Source organism: Parambassis ranga, chromosome 20 (assembly GCF_900634625.1).
Source record: "Parambassis ranga chromosome 20, fParRan2.1, whole genome shotgun sequence".
In the NCBI taxonomy this organism is placed as follows: domain Eukaryota; kingdom Metazoa; phylum Chordata; class Actinopteri; family Ambassidae; genus Parambassis; species Parambassis ranga.
Genome location: NC_041040.1, coordinates 15,872,448 through 15,886,949, shown reverse-complemented (window position 1 = coordinate 15,886,949; position 14,502 = coordinate 15,872,448). Strand labels below are relative to the sequence as shown.

At 42.0% G+C, this 14,502-nt stretch overlaps 2 protein-coding genes across 3 annotated transcripts in view; both read right to left on the bottom strand.

The window, feature by feature from the left end:
- Positions 1–13,123, bottom strand: part of LOC114453540 (RNA-binding Raly-like protein) — a 29,405-nt gene extending 16,282 nt beyond the window's left edge. For both annotated transcript variants that reach the window (XM_028433494.1, XM_028433495.1), the window contains exon 1: positions 12,948–13,123. In XM_028433494.1, the coding sequence (XP_028289295.1) occupies positions 12,948–12,984 (37 nt within the window). In that variant the 5' untranslated portion in view covers positions 12,985–13,123. The remainder of the gene's footprint in view (positions 1–12,947) is intronic.
- Positions 13,124–13,797: 674 nt separating this feature from the next.
- Positions 13,798–14,502, bottom strand: part of LOC114453591 (RNA-binding Raly-like protein) — a 55,285-nt gene continuing 54,580 nt past the window's right edge. Inside the window, exon 3 of the mRNA XM_028433543.1 lies at positions 13,798–13,934. Coding sequence (XP_028289344.1) covers positions 13,798–13,934 — 137 coding nt within the window. The remainder of the gene's footprint in view (positions 13,935–14,502) is intronic.

The following is a 14,502-nucleotide window of genomic DNA, read 5'->3' as shown; positions in this document are numbered from 1 at the left end:
CCACCATTCAGCATGAGCAGTTTCATAGGAACACTTTCCCATACTACAGCTGAACCTTATTTAAAGCCTGGAAACTGCTCCAATGAAAGCTTCAGAAAATCCTCACTCGCCCAACAGCTCATGATGGCACTGCCAACAGTTCAAAGCACTAAGCATACAAGAGAGCATGAAAGTACCGCTTCATCATACAGAGGGTAAAATATCTATTCAAGCTGAGCTGTTTCCACTGCAAAGAAACAATCTGAACTTTACAAGCAACATTTACAACAGCAAACAAAAGCTGCAGTGCTGTAGGACACATTCACTAAAGTCAACATGTACCACAGTTTTCTAAAAGCAAAAGACCGGAGACCTTGCCAGAGTAAACTGGAAAGATTAGAGTGAAATTCTTGTTGGAAGGCAGGAGAGAATCCTTGACATGAAACACATGAAAACACTAAAAAAGAAAAAATAAGCATATAAAGAAAAAGTCAGACACTGGATGTTAGGGGAGCTGTGATTTATAGCCGGCTGTTTGTTCTTTGGTGTAGAGTTTTGTTGTGAGCCGGCCAGTAAGTGATGAGGAATTTTTCACAGCACTATCTGTGTATTGCCAAGGGTGCTGCAAGGTCCTGGTTTGTTGTGCACAGTCTGAGTGGCTTCTGGGATGGAAGCCAGTTGGTCAAAATCAACAGCAAAGTATACAACTGGAAAACAGTCCAACTTTAATGAATGCAAAGATGAGAGCAGAGGCTAAGTAGTGTTTCCCAAACTTTTCACTGAGAATCTGCTTTTACAAAAAACAGCAACAGTTACGATCTAAAAGCAAATCAGCCATTTTAAATAGATACACACTGATAAAGCAACTATCAGTGAGTGAAATAAACATGTTTACAATCTGGTTTAAAACACTATTTTGGTCTGAATGTCATTACTCTATGAAGACTTCCAATTTTGAGTGCTTTGAGTGACAGGGCCCAGGTGTTAGCAAAGTCAGCTGCAGCCAAGATGGCAGCAAAATTCACCAGGCGGTAAACATGTTTATTTCTGATGTGAACTTACTATTTAACCATGGAGGTCTGTGGGGATTGACTCAGAGGAGACACCCTTATATTTTGCTTGTTTTCTCAGCCCCAGAGGGTTCTTTAAGGCACCTGAATTTTCACAACTCACTGTGAGAGGTGGGTGGCTCACAGAACGCAGCCACGGAGGAGCTGTTTTTTTAAATGACAAGCAAGTTTCTGATTGGTCGTTACTGATTGGATCGTCCACAGTAAAGCTCCCCATGTTATGCTGGGGACTGTCCCAAGTTGTCCAACCACTCCTGAGAGACAGAGCAGTAAATGTGCATGTTACTGCAACACAGGAGGGGTCGGTAGATCAGGGTCTATAGCGTGAGCAGTGAAAAGTATATGTTTCACCTTATTTTCTTACACAGACCACCTGAAAGACTAAGTGTAGAAAACTGATAAAGTTCCTCATGTGGGTAAAAGGTGTACTGCAGATATAAATCTCAAAGGAGTATGGAAGAGAGTCTGCAAATCTAAATAAAATCCATCTGTGGATCACAGCTAGGTTTGTGATATGGATGATTTGGAGTATAGTGCCTTAGAATAATACCTTCAAACTTGGGGTTTAGTATGAGAAGAAGCTTCCTGTCCTTATCTGAGGTCAGCTTAAAGCAGTGAAAATATTATTCTCATGAAAATGAATAAATGACGCACGGGGAAGCTGAAAGAAATGCATCACTTCAGGCAAAAAGTCAGAAAACAATCCCACCATCTGCTTTCTTAATACCGCCTTTGATATCAGACAAGCATCTGCATGCTTATAAGCAGCGAGGCACTAGAAAGGCCATTTCATAACAGGCTGGATACAAGAACAATACACCAATCAACAAGGTGTCCTTGAGAGAATAAACCAAACCTCTGTGCGGTGAAGTCACTCTAAATAAGAGTCTCAGCTAAGTGCCTCACAGCTACATATATCACTTTAAAGGCCCTTTCTGACAAATTGTTGTTTTTTTGCATACAGCCATGTTCTTGCTATCATTTATGTCCCTTCCGGCTACAAAATTTGCTTTAATAATTTATGCACCCCCACCCCCACCCCATCACTAAACAAGTGGAAGCACCCCAATCCCCAGGAGTGGAACTGCACTGGGGTGAAAATAAGCTGCTGGCAAACTCTTTCCTCCTTCTCCCACTGGCTGCTCTCATGAGAAATAGGATTAAACCCTGGTCTGTTTGTACACTACCTACTTAGACATGCTAAAACACAGACTTTGTACGCTGAGCTGCATGACCAAATGAGTGTGTGTGTGTGTGTGTGAGAGAGAGAGACAGTATTTTGGGATTGACCACGATGCTGACTTAGGAACTAATTACAGTTTTGCTCATTAACCTGAATGTTTACTTACGCAGATATCAGGCCTGAGCCTTTAATGAGCTCATAGCAGCCTTGCACATTTATAACTGGCATCAGAAACAACAAGCAATCAAAGCTAAATCTCAGATGTCTGTGTGAACCTCACTTTATATCCTGTCTGTACAGTCACACCCTTGCTGCTTTCACACTGTTCACGGTACTTCCTCTGCTGTTTGCTAGCACAGACTAGGTCCATTTTGACCCAAGCTATTAATGTAAGTTAAGAGTTCAATCCACTGGAGCAGACAACAGGGGTTTTATTATCATTTAAAAACATAAGCCACTTTTCATTTGGTGTAAATGGGTAAATGCAAACTGTTTGTTGCCATGAGTGAGGAATGACTAGGAGGTTTTGGGTTTTAGAAGTACTGCTGCTCTAACACTTTTCTTGTTGGCTTTTTGTGTTCAGGTGTCACCTGATCACCAGTATTCTTTTAACATTGGTGACCTCAGCAACTAAAAATGAAAGAATCCTGCCCATTTACATGTGAGGTCTTGTTGTGACATCATCACTGTGTCAAATTCCTACAGTATAAGCCCCCTCAGACTTTATGTATCCTGTCCACTGACATTTGCAAAGCAGATAATGACCTGAACAGTCAAACCAAGTAAACACAGGGTAGACTATGTATAATATTAGATCTGTATGTCATTAAAAAACACAATCATTTTATCAGATGCCTGTGCCCATTGTTTAGTATTGTACAATTCATGTGTTTAACATTAACAGCTTGTATTTACTGCCAATTAAAAAAAACATTAAATCATGCAGACAAAAAGACTCTTTGTTTTGCAGAAACTGCCAATGATACATTATCCTTTAAAAACTGTTGAACACTCCTTCGAGAGATTATGAGCAGGTGTGAAGTGTGCATCAAACTGATATGTTTTCATGCCATCCTCCCTTCTATCTGTGTGAAGTGGGCCTGAGAGGAGCTAATTGCAATCCGTCTCTGATGCCTCTTTAAGCAAAACATTTTGTTTCTCCACAGCGGTGAAAATAGATTTTTAGTATGAATAGGATATTATGTAGCTGGTGAGGGATCTAAACTGTGGGCTTTATTTAGTATTTGTTCCCGCTGGCTTGTTTGTTTGCTCCATCTGCAGCTGGGTCAGCTGGATCGGGTGGGTGGAGCTGTCCGCGGTGCTGAACGAGTTCCAAGGGTTTTTTTTAAGGTCTGCTGCTCTGCTCCGTCTGAGCAGCGAACGAAAACAACCATAAAGGAGCTCGACCTCGCAGCTGTGTGAATGCGCGCATGATGCAATTTGAATTTTGTGGCACAGAAAATATTAATAGATATGTTTGCCTCCTATTTTCTGTCTCCCAAAAAAATGATGGTGTCTGTGTGTGTGTAGATACTGAAACAAGCAGCCATGGATAAATACTTAAGGTAACATTGTTACTGCAAGGTAAGCAAGGGTGTGGAAGTAAACTGCGCTGGAAAAAACGAAGCATAAGTAATCACTGAAGACAGACCTGTGCTCCTCTGTCAAGAAAACAAGGATCCGTGACCCCCTGAAGGAACCTGCCCATGTGTTTTATTGGTCTCATTTGCAGCCTTACATCTCTGTCTCTCTCAGTCTAGTCTTGCTCATGCCTCCTGTTCTGCCCTCAGCCTCAGCCTATCCCTCAATGTCTCTTCCTCTATTTCCAACCCAAACCCCCGCCCCAGCACCGTCCACTCTCGGTGTCTCACCCTCCTCGCTATCAGTCACTCTCTCTCAGATTCCATATTTCTTCCTGTGTCTCTGCACACTGAGGAAGCTCATTATGAGACATTTCAGTGCTGTGCATCACCTTTGGGGCCTCTTCTATTTGACACCTGTGCTGCAAAAGAAATCTTTGCAAGTCTTGCTTCTCCCCTCCCTTCATTAGCAAGGGATGCATAAGGCAGGAGCAAGGCTTTGAATAAATCAAGGCTATAAACTGAGCCATATGGCAACATATTGCAGGAGAATCACCGGAATGAGAAAGTACTCCTGTGAAAATTGACAGGACCCAAAAACATAAGGAGAGACTTAGTCATGTGAGAGCACGGGGGACAGGAAGCCACCCTTGTATTCCTGGAAGGAATATGAATGAACTACTGGAGCAGACACAAAATCCTGCTGTTCCCGTTGAAGCAGCAACAAATCAGGCTGTAATCTTCCTTGCTGTCCGATTCCTCATGAAAGACTTGTTCCTCTCTCAGACAGAGGGAGGGGGAGAACCAGCTAATAGCCCGAGGCTTCAGAGGAGAGCTAACAGGCACGGGAAGCAGGGGTCAACACAAGGTCAGGCAGAGGAAGAGACAGATTGTGTTTAGTGAGCCAAAAAACCTTTTTGTGTTAGGACAGGCCGAAAAGATTGGCAGATTTCTGAAAATCAATTTCTGCTGATACACACTGTGCTCATCAGCACTGCACTATTGAAATAATGACAACTCAATCACTCAAGGTCCAATAGCTCATATTGCACAGGCTGGAAACTAAATGTATAATCAGTTCTAATGAGCATAAACAAACATAAAAACTGCACTTCTACACTAAAATTAGACGTAGCCCTATAATAATAGACATAGCTGACAAAATGTGATCATGTTGTACTGACGTCTAATGAGGGGCAAAGTCCTCAACTTTTATGTCTCAAAGTAAATAAGAGCTATTGATTAACTGTGTTATTGATCCAATGTTTAGTACATTAAGTGACTATCAAAACATTCATTAGTTGCCGCTCTATATTGGATTAATCACAAAGCAGATTCCAACAGCTTATACAGCAAAGGCTAAAACCTCAATATATGACCACCAGTCATAATAAAGATAAACTAACCTTCTACTACCCATTAAAAAAACATAAGCTGAGGAATAATAACATCCACGGCTGAAATCTGTAGCTGATTCATGGCCTTTTTCCTCACTCGGTGGCAAAGCACTAAACGAAAAATACACTCGTACATTCCCCAATATGGGGTCATTTGCATGTTCCACTTAAAAACATCTTCCTTTGAGCAGTACCAGAAAAGCTCAGCTGATGTTGTCGGTTTGTGCTGCTGCAAATGACCTGTTTGGACACCTGCTGCGGCGCAGCATACACTCTATAATTGAGAAAACAACAATATAATACAATTGATATGAGTCAGTTATTATACATGTGGGCCCTCATACAGAGACGGGAAATAAACAGGCTGGAGATTCAGTCTTTTCCTTAAAGACTTTCAGTTCTAATACAGCCGCTTGATGTTTTCAGATTGGATTTTGCATGTCTGAGAGAATACACTGGTACAAACACAATGTTTTAGGCAAAATAACTTGACCCAAAGGATCATTTCAGATGCATTAAGTATGCAATACAGTTCTGAAATGGGCACAGAGAGTTGACTAAAACTATTCATTTTGCAAAGGCAATGTTAGTTGGAGTATGTCCAAGACTTTATTTCTGTGGAAACCATCGAACCAGTGACAAAAATTGCAGTTCCAGTAATGTTCCACAACTTTGGATTGTGACTCAGTTAATATATTAAGAACCACTCAACAGGGAAACTACATGAGGTTCCATCTTTATATACAGTCTATAATTTGCACCTCATGACATTACTGTCAAGAACCAAAGGCTGAGCCTCTGTATCAGCCAAGATCTGTCTATCACAGATATTGACAATATACTTTTTTTTTTCTTTTTTAGAGAACACAATGCCTACAGAGACTTTATGATGGCAAACATATAACTAGTTTCTTAAATACTGAGCTGGAAAGTTGGTAAATAATGTCAGCATCAAGTAGCAAGATAGTTAACCAGCTGTACATATAGCCAGCATGTATATGAATGATATAAACACTGAGTGACTTACAGAAATCACTGCCTTCTACTATATCTAGGGTTGGGCGGTATCCAAATTTTGATACCATCAAACAACCTCCATATGTTACATTTCAAGGATTGCATTTTTTTTTGACGGTATTAAAAATGATACCGTCACTACCGGTGTGCCCCGCTGGTATACCTTAATACCGCCCAACCCTAACTATATCTGTTTCAAAATACAATGTCACATTCAGAAGTCAGACAAAACAGGACACAATTATAATACATTTCACAAATCATTTCACAGGTTTCCAGTAGAATCGTAGTGATGCTCCGACACACCAACTTTAGAATTCCTATACAATCTGCATCTTCTACTGCTACTGCATTTGCTACAGCACTGATCTCTGTTCCATAGCAACAAAGTGGGGTACTGTGGTGTTTAGAGTGATGGGAATGACATGATTTCTCAGAAACGGAGTTGAAATAATTATACAAAATTGATGGCCATGCTGTAAACCTACAGTATCGCTCCATCATCCAGAAACCAGAAGACAAATTGTACTTAATGTTTCATCATTTTGCAGCTGTGTGTCCTGAGGATCAAATCTTGGATATGAAATTTATGGGGCTGTCTCTAACCTGACACCCTGCCTGCCACCAAGGTACAAAAAAAAGTCTTCTCTCCTCCTGATTACCCAAAAAGCTTTTTGAGTCATCTTGCAGATGTACAGACCAGGTGATTGACTGCAATACACTCCCATTCAGACGTATCAGCGAGGACCTTCACAGGATGAGAAATGGCTTCTTTTCTTTTCCAAAAACAGAGGCCAGGGATGATGGTTCCACATCACATTTGTCACAATCTCCTCTCTTCTTTTCATTTTATTCTTCTTGCAAATGCAAACTGTCTATTTGATGAGGTAAACATTAAACGCAGAGAAAGAATGAACAAGCGGGACGCAGAGGGAGCTGCCGATCATCTCCTCGCGGAGCGAGAAACTCCGGCGCCTATCTCCCCAATGACTTAATTAATTGAACAAAGTAACTAATCATGCAAATTGTTCCTCAGCAGGAGAGGCATAAGCAAAAGCACAGAAGACACTGAAGGAGCTGTGATGGATGTGCAAAAGGGAAATTCATTTTTGATTCAGCCTGGCTGCCTTTGACTCCAACTCCTCGCTGAATTGTGAGGCTGGACCAATCTGTGAGGAAGGCAGGAGGTCTGAGATGAAGGAACGGCTGCATCTAACACCCAACACCGCACCATTATAACCTGTGGGCTGCTGTGGGCATCATAAAACTAGAGCTACTCCCTTCATCTTTGCTCCTCTGAAATATTTCCAGGAACTGATCAAGGCCATGTTGCAGGTGCAGGCTGACACCCATAATTGACAGATTTCCACAAAAACTCAGAGTGAATTAGAATCAAATATTTCATCAGCCTGGGTCCTCAGTGGGTCCTGACAGGAACCGATTTTTCCTCGTCCTGTATCAGAGCTCACATTTCGCTCACTCAGCGCTCAGACATTTAGCCTTTTTCTTATTTCTTTTCGGTGGAGCAGTCAAGCAAGGTCACAAGGCACTGCAGTCCCATCAAACTAAAGCAGCCGTTCATTTTTTCCACGAACAACTCCGGACATTTTAAACAGCTTGTTTACTGACACCTCTCAATGACAGGAGAGTAGCAGCAGGTTAACATTGTGGAGTTGTGTCTAATTACACAGAGGGGGGGAACAAAAACAGACCAGGGAATGATCTGCATATCAAAGGTGCTGCTCCAGGAACCTTTGAAAATGAAACTTCAAACAGGAGAATACACGAATCAAAGTTCAAGGTGAGGTGATGTGATGTGGCTCGCTACATTTTTCTGTTTGAGTTTAAAACTGTAGACATTCTTTCACATTCAGACAGGTTAAAATGAAACATTATTAGATACAAGTTGAGTCTAACACACCATTACACTGTGTTTTGTTCTATTCATTCCTGAACCTTGAAACATTTGTTATTCAGATACAGCCCGTCTGTGCAACATTCCATTTTCATTATCTTTGTAAAATTTTGATAAAGCACTGACTCATCGGGTGGCTAAAAACAGACCTAAGCCAGATTTACACCAGCTGCATAATAGACACGTATGAGCGGCGTGGTTTTGTTGCGTCTCCAGTGTGACATCAATTCCCATCAGATGCGTTCCTAAAGCGTATCCGTGTGTATGTTACAAGCTGCTGCTAGTCTTCTGTCTGTTTACCTGATGGTTAATGTCCTCTCTACATGTATCAGGCTGCGCTACAGAGCACGTTACTGAAACCTCCAATATATTGCAAGCCACTCGATCACTGTGCTGCTATATCTGACAGCAGCTGCAGTGACGGCTTTGACTTGAACGCGATCCAAAACACCGTTTCCTAATATTCTAATTTTGCCCGCCCCATATCTCGCTCACCCACAGAAGTTTTAAAAAATGTTGTTGTTTGGATTCAAATACACTCAAGATCCAATTTCAAGGTGATCATGTGTCATCACAATGTCCCCCCAAAAAACATTTCCTGAATATATATTGTGTGTTTTTACCACTATAGAATCTCATGGTCAGTGCTCAGTAGTGGATTAGTTTATAGGAATGGTCCCCTAATCTGCCTATTCTGCACTGTGTTTTCGACTTGCATTCATTCACGCCATCTAAAGCCTGCTCCTTCACAGCTTTCAAGGTGACACTAGCTTGAGCACACAGGAGTTTTCAATTTCAAACATATTTTTTTCAGTAGAGAGAATTTATTATATGAAGATGTGGAAATCTGTTTCATAGTACATAATATGTACAGAGCAATGCATGGTGGACACTTTCCCTTTGAAAACTATGAAGTGAGACATTTTTCTGCAGATCCTCTTTTACGAAATGTATTCAAAAACATGGCTTCAGTTGAAACTATTCTACTCACATCATCTCCTTCACAAATAACATCCGTCCACTTTATAGACGAGTGTTCACTGAACACCCGTTTTACGACGACAGCAGCACTGCAAACATACCATTACAAATGGGAGCATCTCTCCTTGTGTAAACCCTCGAGTGTGACTTTCAGTCTGCTTGCCCTGCCTCGCTGCCTCCCTCTGTGCCTGCATGGATCGAAGTCCAAGGGGGATCAGCTCATAATCCCCGGCCCCTTCGGGCAACCGGCACAACAGATAAAGGCATGGCATTGGTCTGAGATCACATCCTCCGTGTGACCTGTAAATGCAGCGAACTATCTCATGGCAAGTCAACACTGATGCGCATCAAAGAGCGGGCGATGCGAGCCGCTGGGCAGGCGAACGCGGCGGAGGCATGAAAACAAACATGTGTTTCCTCTGAGAAAAAGCCACGACAGGCGTTGATAATCACTTTATCGCCATTGACTTTCCCTCCTACTAAAAATAGGCCCCTTTAGGCTCTTTAGAGCAGAATCAAAATTCTTCTGGCATCAAAACGCTTTCAAATTCCCCACTTAGACATTTATATTTCCTTTTAACCAGGAAATAAAGAGAATTACTGATAGAGGGAAATTTGACGGGCATGTTGCTGCCCTACATGTACAAAAACGTGATACTATTGTTGTACCGCCGCTTTAAAACATGTTTCTTGCAAGGAAGAACGTCTGAGAGAGGAAGAATAAGCCGTTACATGTCCTTCAATTATTTCACTGCGCCTGCCATGACACTTGACAGACATTAATTTCCCCATTCATCACGCAGGCAGCAGTCATATCTGTCACATTAGATCAAATATTTACACCATTCACCAAAGCCTGTTGCTCTGAATATTCTATTTCTTCACAATAAGGAGAGAAAAAAAGCTTGCTGCACCGAGGATTAGGGATAATAAGGTGAGTGTTGGTGTTTTCTCCGTATGTCAGCCCTCGTACGTGTCTTTATGTCACCCTGCTCGGCGCTCCTCCTGGCAACATCAACCCAAACAGTCTCTGCGCCTCTAAAGTGATCCCGCTTGGTGGGAAAACAAGCGACATCTTGTGACAACTCTGCCACATTATGTCATCACGGGTAGAGGACGCTCATTAGGTCCATTCTGACAGATAAAAATCACATTTTCACAACAGGAGTGACGTGGTTTCATGTCTGGGTGGAAGAAAAAAATCAAAGTGAAGGCTCAGCTGGTGAATTTTTTAAAACTGCATCTTGGGTAAAATAACCGGAACAGATTATATTCTGTAATTTCTTGTGATTTATTCAAGAGAAGCACAGCACTCCAACAGCTCCACCAAGGATTGTGTTGATTTGTATTCCTTCCCATGGACACGCAAACTGAAATTCTGGAGCTAAGCTGTAAAGAAGTCTAGTCTGGAAGGCAGAAAACACACACACACTCTCTCTCCCTCACACACACATGTATGCCCTTGACACACAGGTTGAGATACATGGAGGACATCTGACAGAAGATGTAACAGCCTGCCCTCCTCACTCCCCTCCTTTTTCCACACATACAGCAGCCACAGAGGAACATCTGCGGCACAGACGGACACATTCGTTTGTCATACACTGAAGCCTTCGGTTTTTGACACATAGGGAAGAAGCTGAAAAGAAATGTCTGAAAAAAAGTTTCTGTTTTTTTTTTCTTAAAGATGAACCATATGTTGTACACAGAAAAAACACATACTCATTATATTTTTGTGATAATTTGTGTATTGATTCTGATTATGTGCAATACAATAAACTGCCATTTAAAAAAAAGATGACATCAGCAGATTAAAATAAAAACTAGGCTGAATCAGCCGTGGTTGAATTTAATGGGATTTGTGATCTCATCAGAATCATGCTGTTGTGGAAGATTGGAAAAAAAAATCCACCCTTTCCCAAAATTGTTTTAAAAAATCCTCAATTTTCTGTGTCACCAATGTGGTGAATCCCATTGGAGACACCAGCACACACTTATCTACTCAACCAAAGGGGGGCCTTTACCATGGTTATTACTCATCAGAATGCAGGATAATGCGCCTTCTGGCCTTCAGGACTAGATAGAAGAGATGTCTCCTAACTAAAATGAATGAGAATGACGTATGAAAAGAAAACCGGATGGTTTTAAAATGAAGATATTGACTGCTAATGACGACCAAATCCCCTCTGCCTTTGTTTGGCTATCAGGCCCACTCTGACTGGAAGATTGTACATGCACTTATTCACACGACCACAGGAGGGTGCACAGCAATGTACTTACATGTTGCTTACATCAGCCCTACTGCTGTTGGCTGCACAAGAAGACTGAGAGCTTAATTTAATTAATCACGATAACACCATAAACACATTCACTCATCATACACATCTTGTTAATGACTTGATCGATACACAACCACCTTTTGTGAAAGCACATTTTCAGATTAGAAGCTGGCGCTGCCAAGAAATAAATAACGTAGTCTCTCAGTTGCTCGTTCCAAAAAGTTACACCTACACCATCCCCTTCACAGTCACAGTATGTGTCACTCACACTTCCACTGCTGCTGAATCTGCATTTTATGCCACACTACAACTTCCCACGTCTCCATCCTTCAGTTACAGCACTTCAGTGTGTTTTGTAAACATCATTCCAACCTTCAACACCCTCCGAGCCTGTGACTGTGCATCCACTTCTACACAAAGGTTTTATGAGGACTCATTTAAGGAACATCAGGGCCGAACTCAAATATAGCAGCGCAGAGCCACATTCAGCCCTGTAGTCCACAGCCTCCGAGCCTCTGGCACTCTTTCTGGTCTAATGGCTTGCAGATAAAGTTCAGAACAACCTCTTAAGCAAGCTCTTCACCAATCTCGAGCCCACGCACAGAGCCTCCCCTCTCTCTGTTCCTGGATTCTTCTTTGCCCGCTCTGTCTCCTGACACTTCTGTGCTCAGCGTCCAAAACTGTGGGCTCCCTCCTACACGGTCTATAATGCAAGCTGTAAATCCGGAACAACTTATGCAGTGCACATATATACATACATATATACATGTTTCTTTTGTCGGAGGAGAGAAAAACATATTGTAAATGGAGCACAGCAGTCTCAAAGCTGCACTTTAAACCTTTATCACACTCCACAGATGTCTGGGAGACGGGGAGTCACCACAGTGCGCTCGACTGTGCAACATTGTGCCATCTGATAATTAAAGCACAGATTTTACACGTCGAAAAAAAATGTCGGCTCTGAGTAAAGTATCAGAGCTTTTGGGGAGGCTGTGTTTCAATCATTTTCTTAAACATTTCAATGATCACAACAGCACTCACATGAGGTAAAACCACATTTTTTGCAATCAGAAATGCTTAAATGGGTCATTTTTGACTTCACAGCTCAAATATAAAGATTAAACTTTTCATTCCTCATCTCATTTTTACAGCAATTAAACTGTAAATGTCTGATTTTGGAGCAGAACTGGTGTTTGTTGCATTCTCCCAACTCCAGCTGATTAATTATGACCGTGCCAGCCTCTGTCCTCTTTTTTATTATAAATAGCCACCTCAGCCTTGATAAGTCAACACATTCAGGATAATGTATGCTAACTTCAGCAGAATGAATATATTACACCACAGCAGCTGCAGTGACGGCTTCATACACTTTAAAAAGGAATTAAAGGACATTATAAAATACAAGATTGACTTCCTCGTTTGGTGCATCAGCAGCGCTGCGCACGCTTTAAAGCGTCTGTCCGCGCTTGGAACTTGTATTTTATTCAAAGCACAGAGGAGACATTAGCATAAAGACAGGCGCCCTAATGACGCCGTGTGAACTTACATCGATGGTTGCGACGCTTTCCTTTGTACATGGTCATTGTGTACGGGTCCAGCTTTGCGCTCGGGCAGACAAACGGAGGAGAGCGTCCAGGAAAAGGTTGTTCGGCGAGCCGCGGTACTTTGTGACTGGAAATAAATTAGCCCTTCAGACGGAGAATCGGAGGCACTTCTTGGAGCGAGGACCGTACCATGCTCAGACACGGGAGAGGGGGGAGGAGGGGAGGCGCGCCGCCGTGCGCCTCATCCACACGCGCACAGGTCGGGTTAGTGGAAATCACAAAGACTCTGAATGAGCAGGAAACGATCAGAACAATGAGGGCGAGAACAAATATGGACTTTACAACCCAGCTGCGGAGAGTGGCTCAGATCACACCCACCCGGACTTTGATTCAAATTGGAAAAATCCTCCTGTTTGGTTTCAGTGGATGTGTGAGGGATTCTCCTGTTTCAGCTGATTAGTCTGTATTTTTAACCCAACACTAACATTTACAACAACACAAACCAGTTTGTTCATCTGATTCTCTTACATGTATTCAAGCTAGATGGTTAGTCGTTGTATTTTTGTCACTAAAGAAGGAATTAGTTTTAAAGATGAAGCAGCTGGAAATCTGTTGTTTCCCTCAAAGGTCAGGTCTGTCAATAACTGATCGACTGCAAAGAGCATCCAGCCGGTTAAAAAGTACAAAGTGGGGAAATGTAAGAAACTCCTGCCAAGCTAACAACAGCTTTAAACAATACAATTCATGGACCATGAACATTTGTCCATGTCTGTGTGTCAGCCACTAGAGGGCGCTATGTTTTTTCCTGCTTCAATTTTGCACTTCTTATTTCACCTTATCAATAAAACTAATTTATGACATAAATCTGGTCATCACACATGGCTCTTGTGCAGTCCATGCGCCAATAAGTCGTGATATACTTATATGAAACTTTGACACTTGTACAGTTGCTGCATAATCTATTGTATCAGGCTGTGACATGTTTATTTCTGTTCCACATTTTAACATGAAGGGTCTATGAGGTTCGACTCACTCCTGGAGTCTATCACAAGCTCACTTTGAGCAGTCTGAACAATGACTCGCCCAAAGAAATGCAACAAGCTCTTTGAAACATTGCAAGTAACATATGTATTTTCTGCTGAAAAATATGAACCTCAAAGGTGAAGAGTCTGTTCACAAAAAAAACAAAAAGAGTTGGTACATATATATATTACCCTTCTCTTCAAAAATGCTAGAAATGTGCTGTGACTAATTTCATATCCTGTCCTATATTCCTATGTTTGAAAGAGGATCAAACCCACATATCAAGTCCTGTCTGCGACCTCCATGAGGACACGTCTCCGCTCTCTCCAGCTGTAAAATATATCCTGCATTAACACAAAGGCTTACTGCCGCTGCTGCCCACTCTCAGCCTGATCGTCGTCTTTCACATGAGCAGACAGTGACATTGGCACAAAAACATGATTCCACTTCCATCACAACCTCTGGGCATACTTGAGAAGAGGTGCATCTCATCTTACTTGCAAAAGCGGATTGTGTTGCTAAGGAGACGAGGAT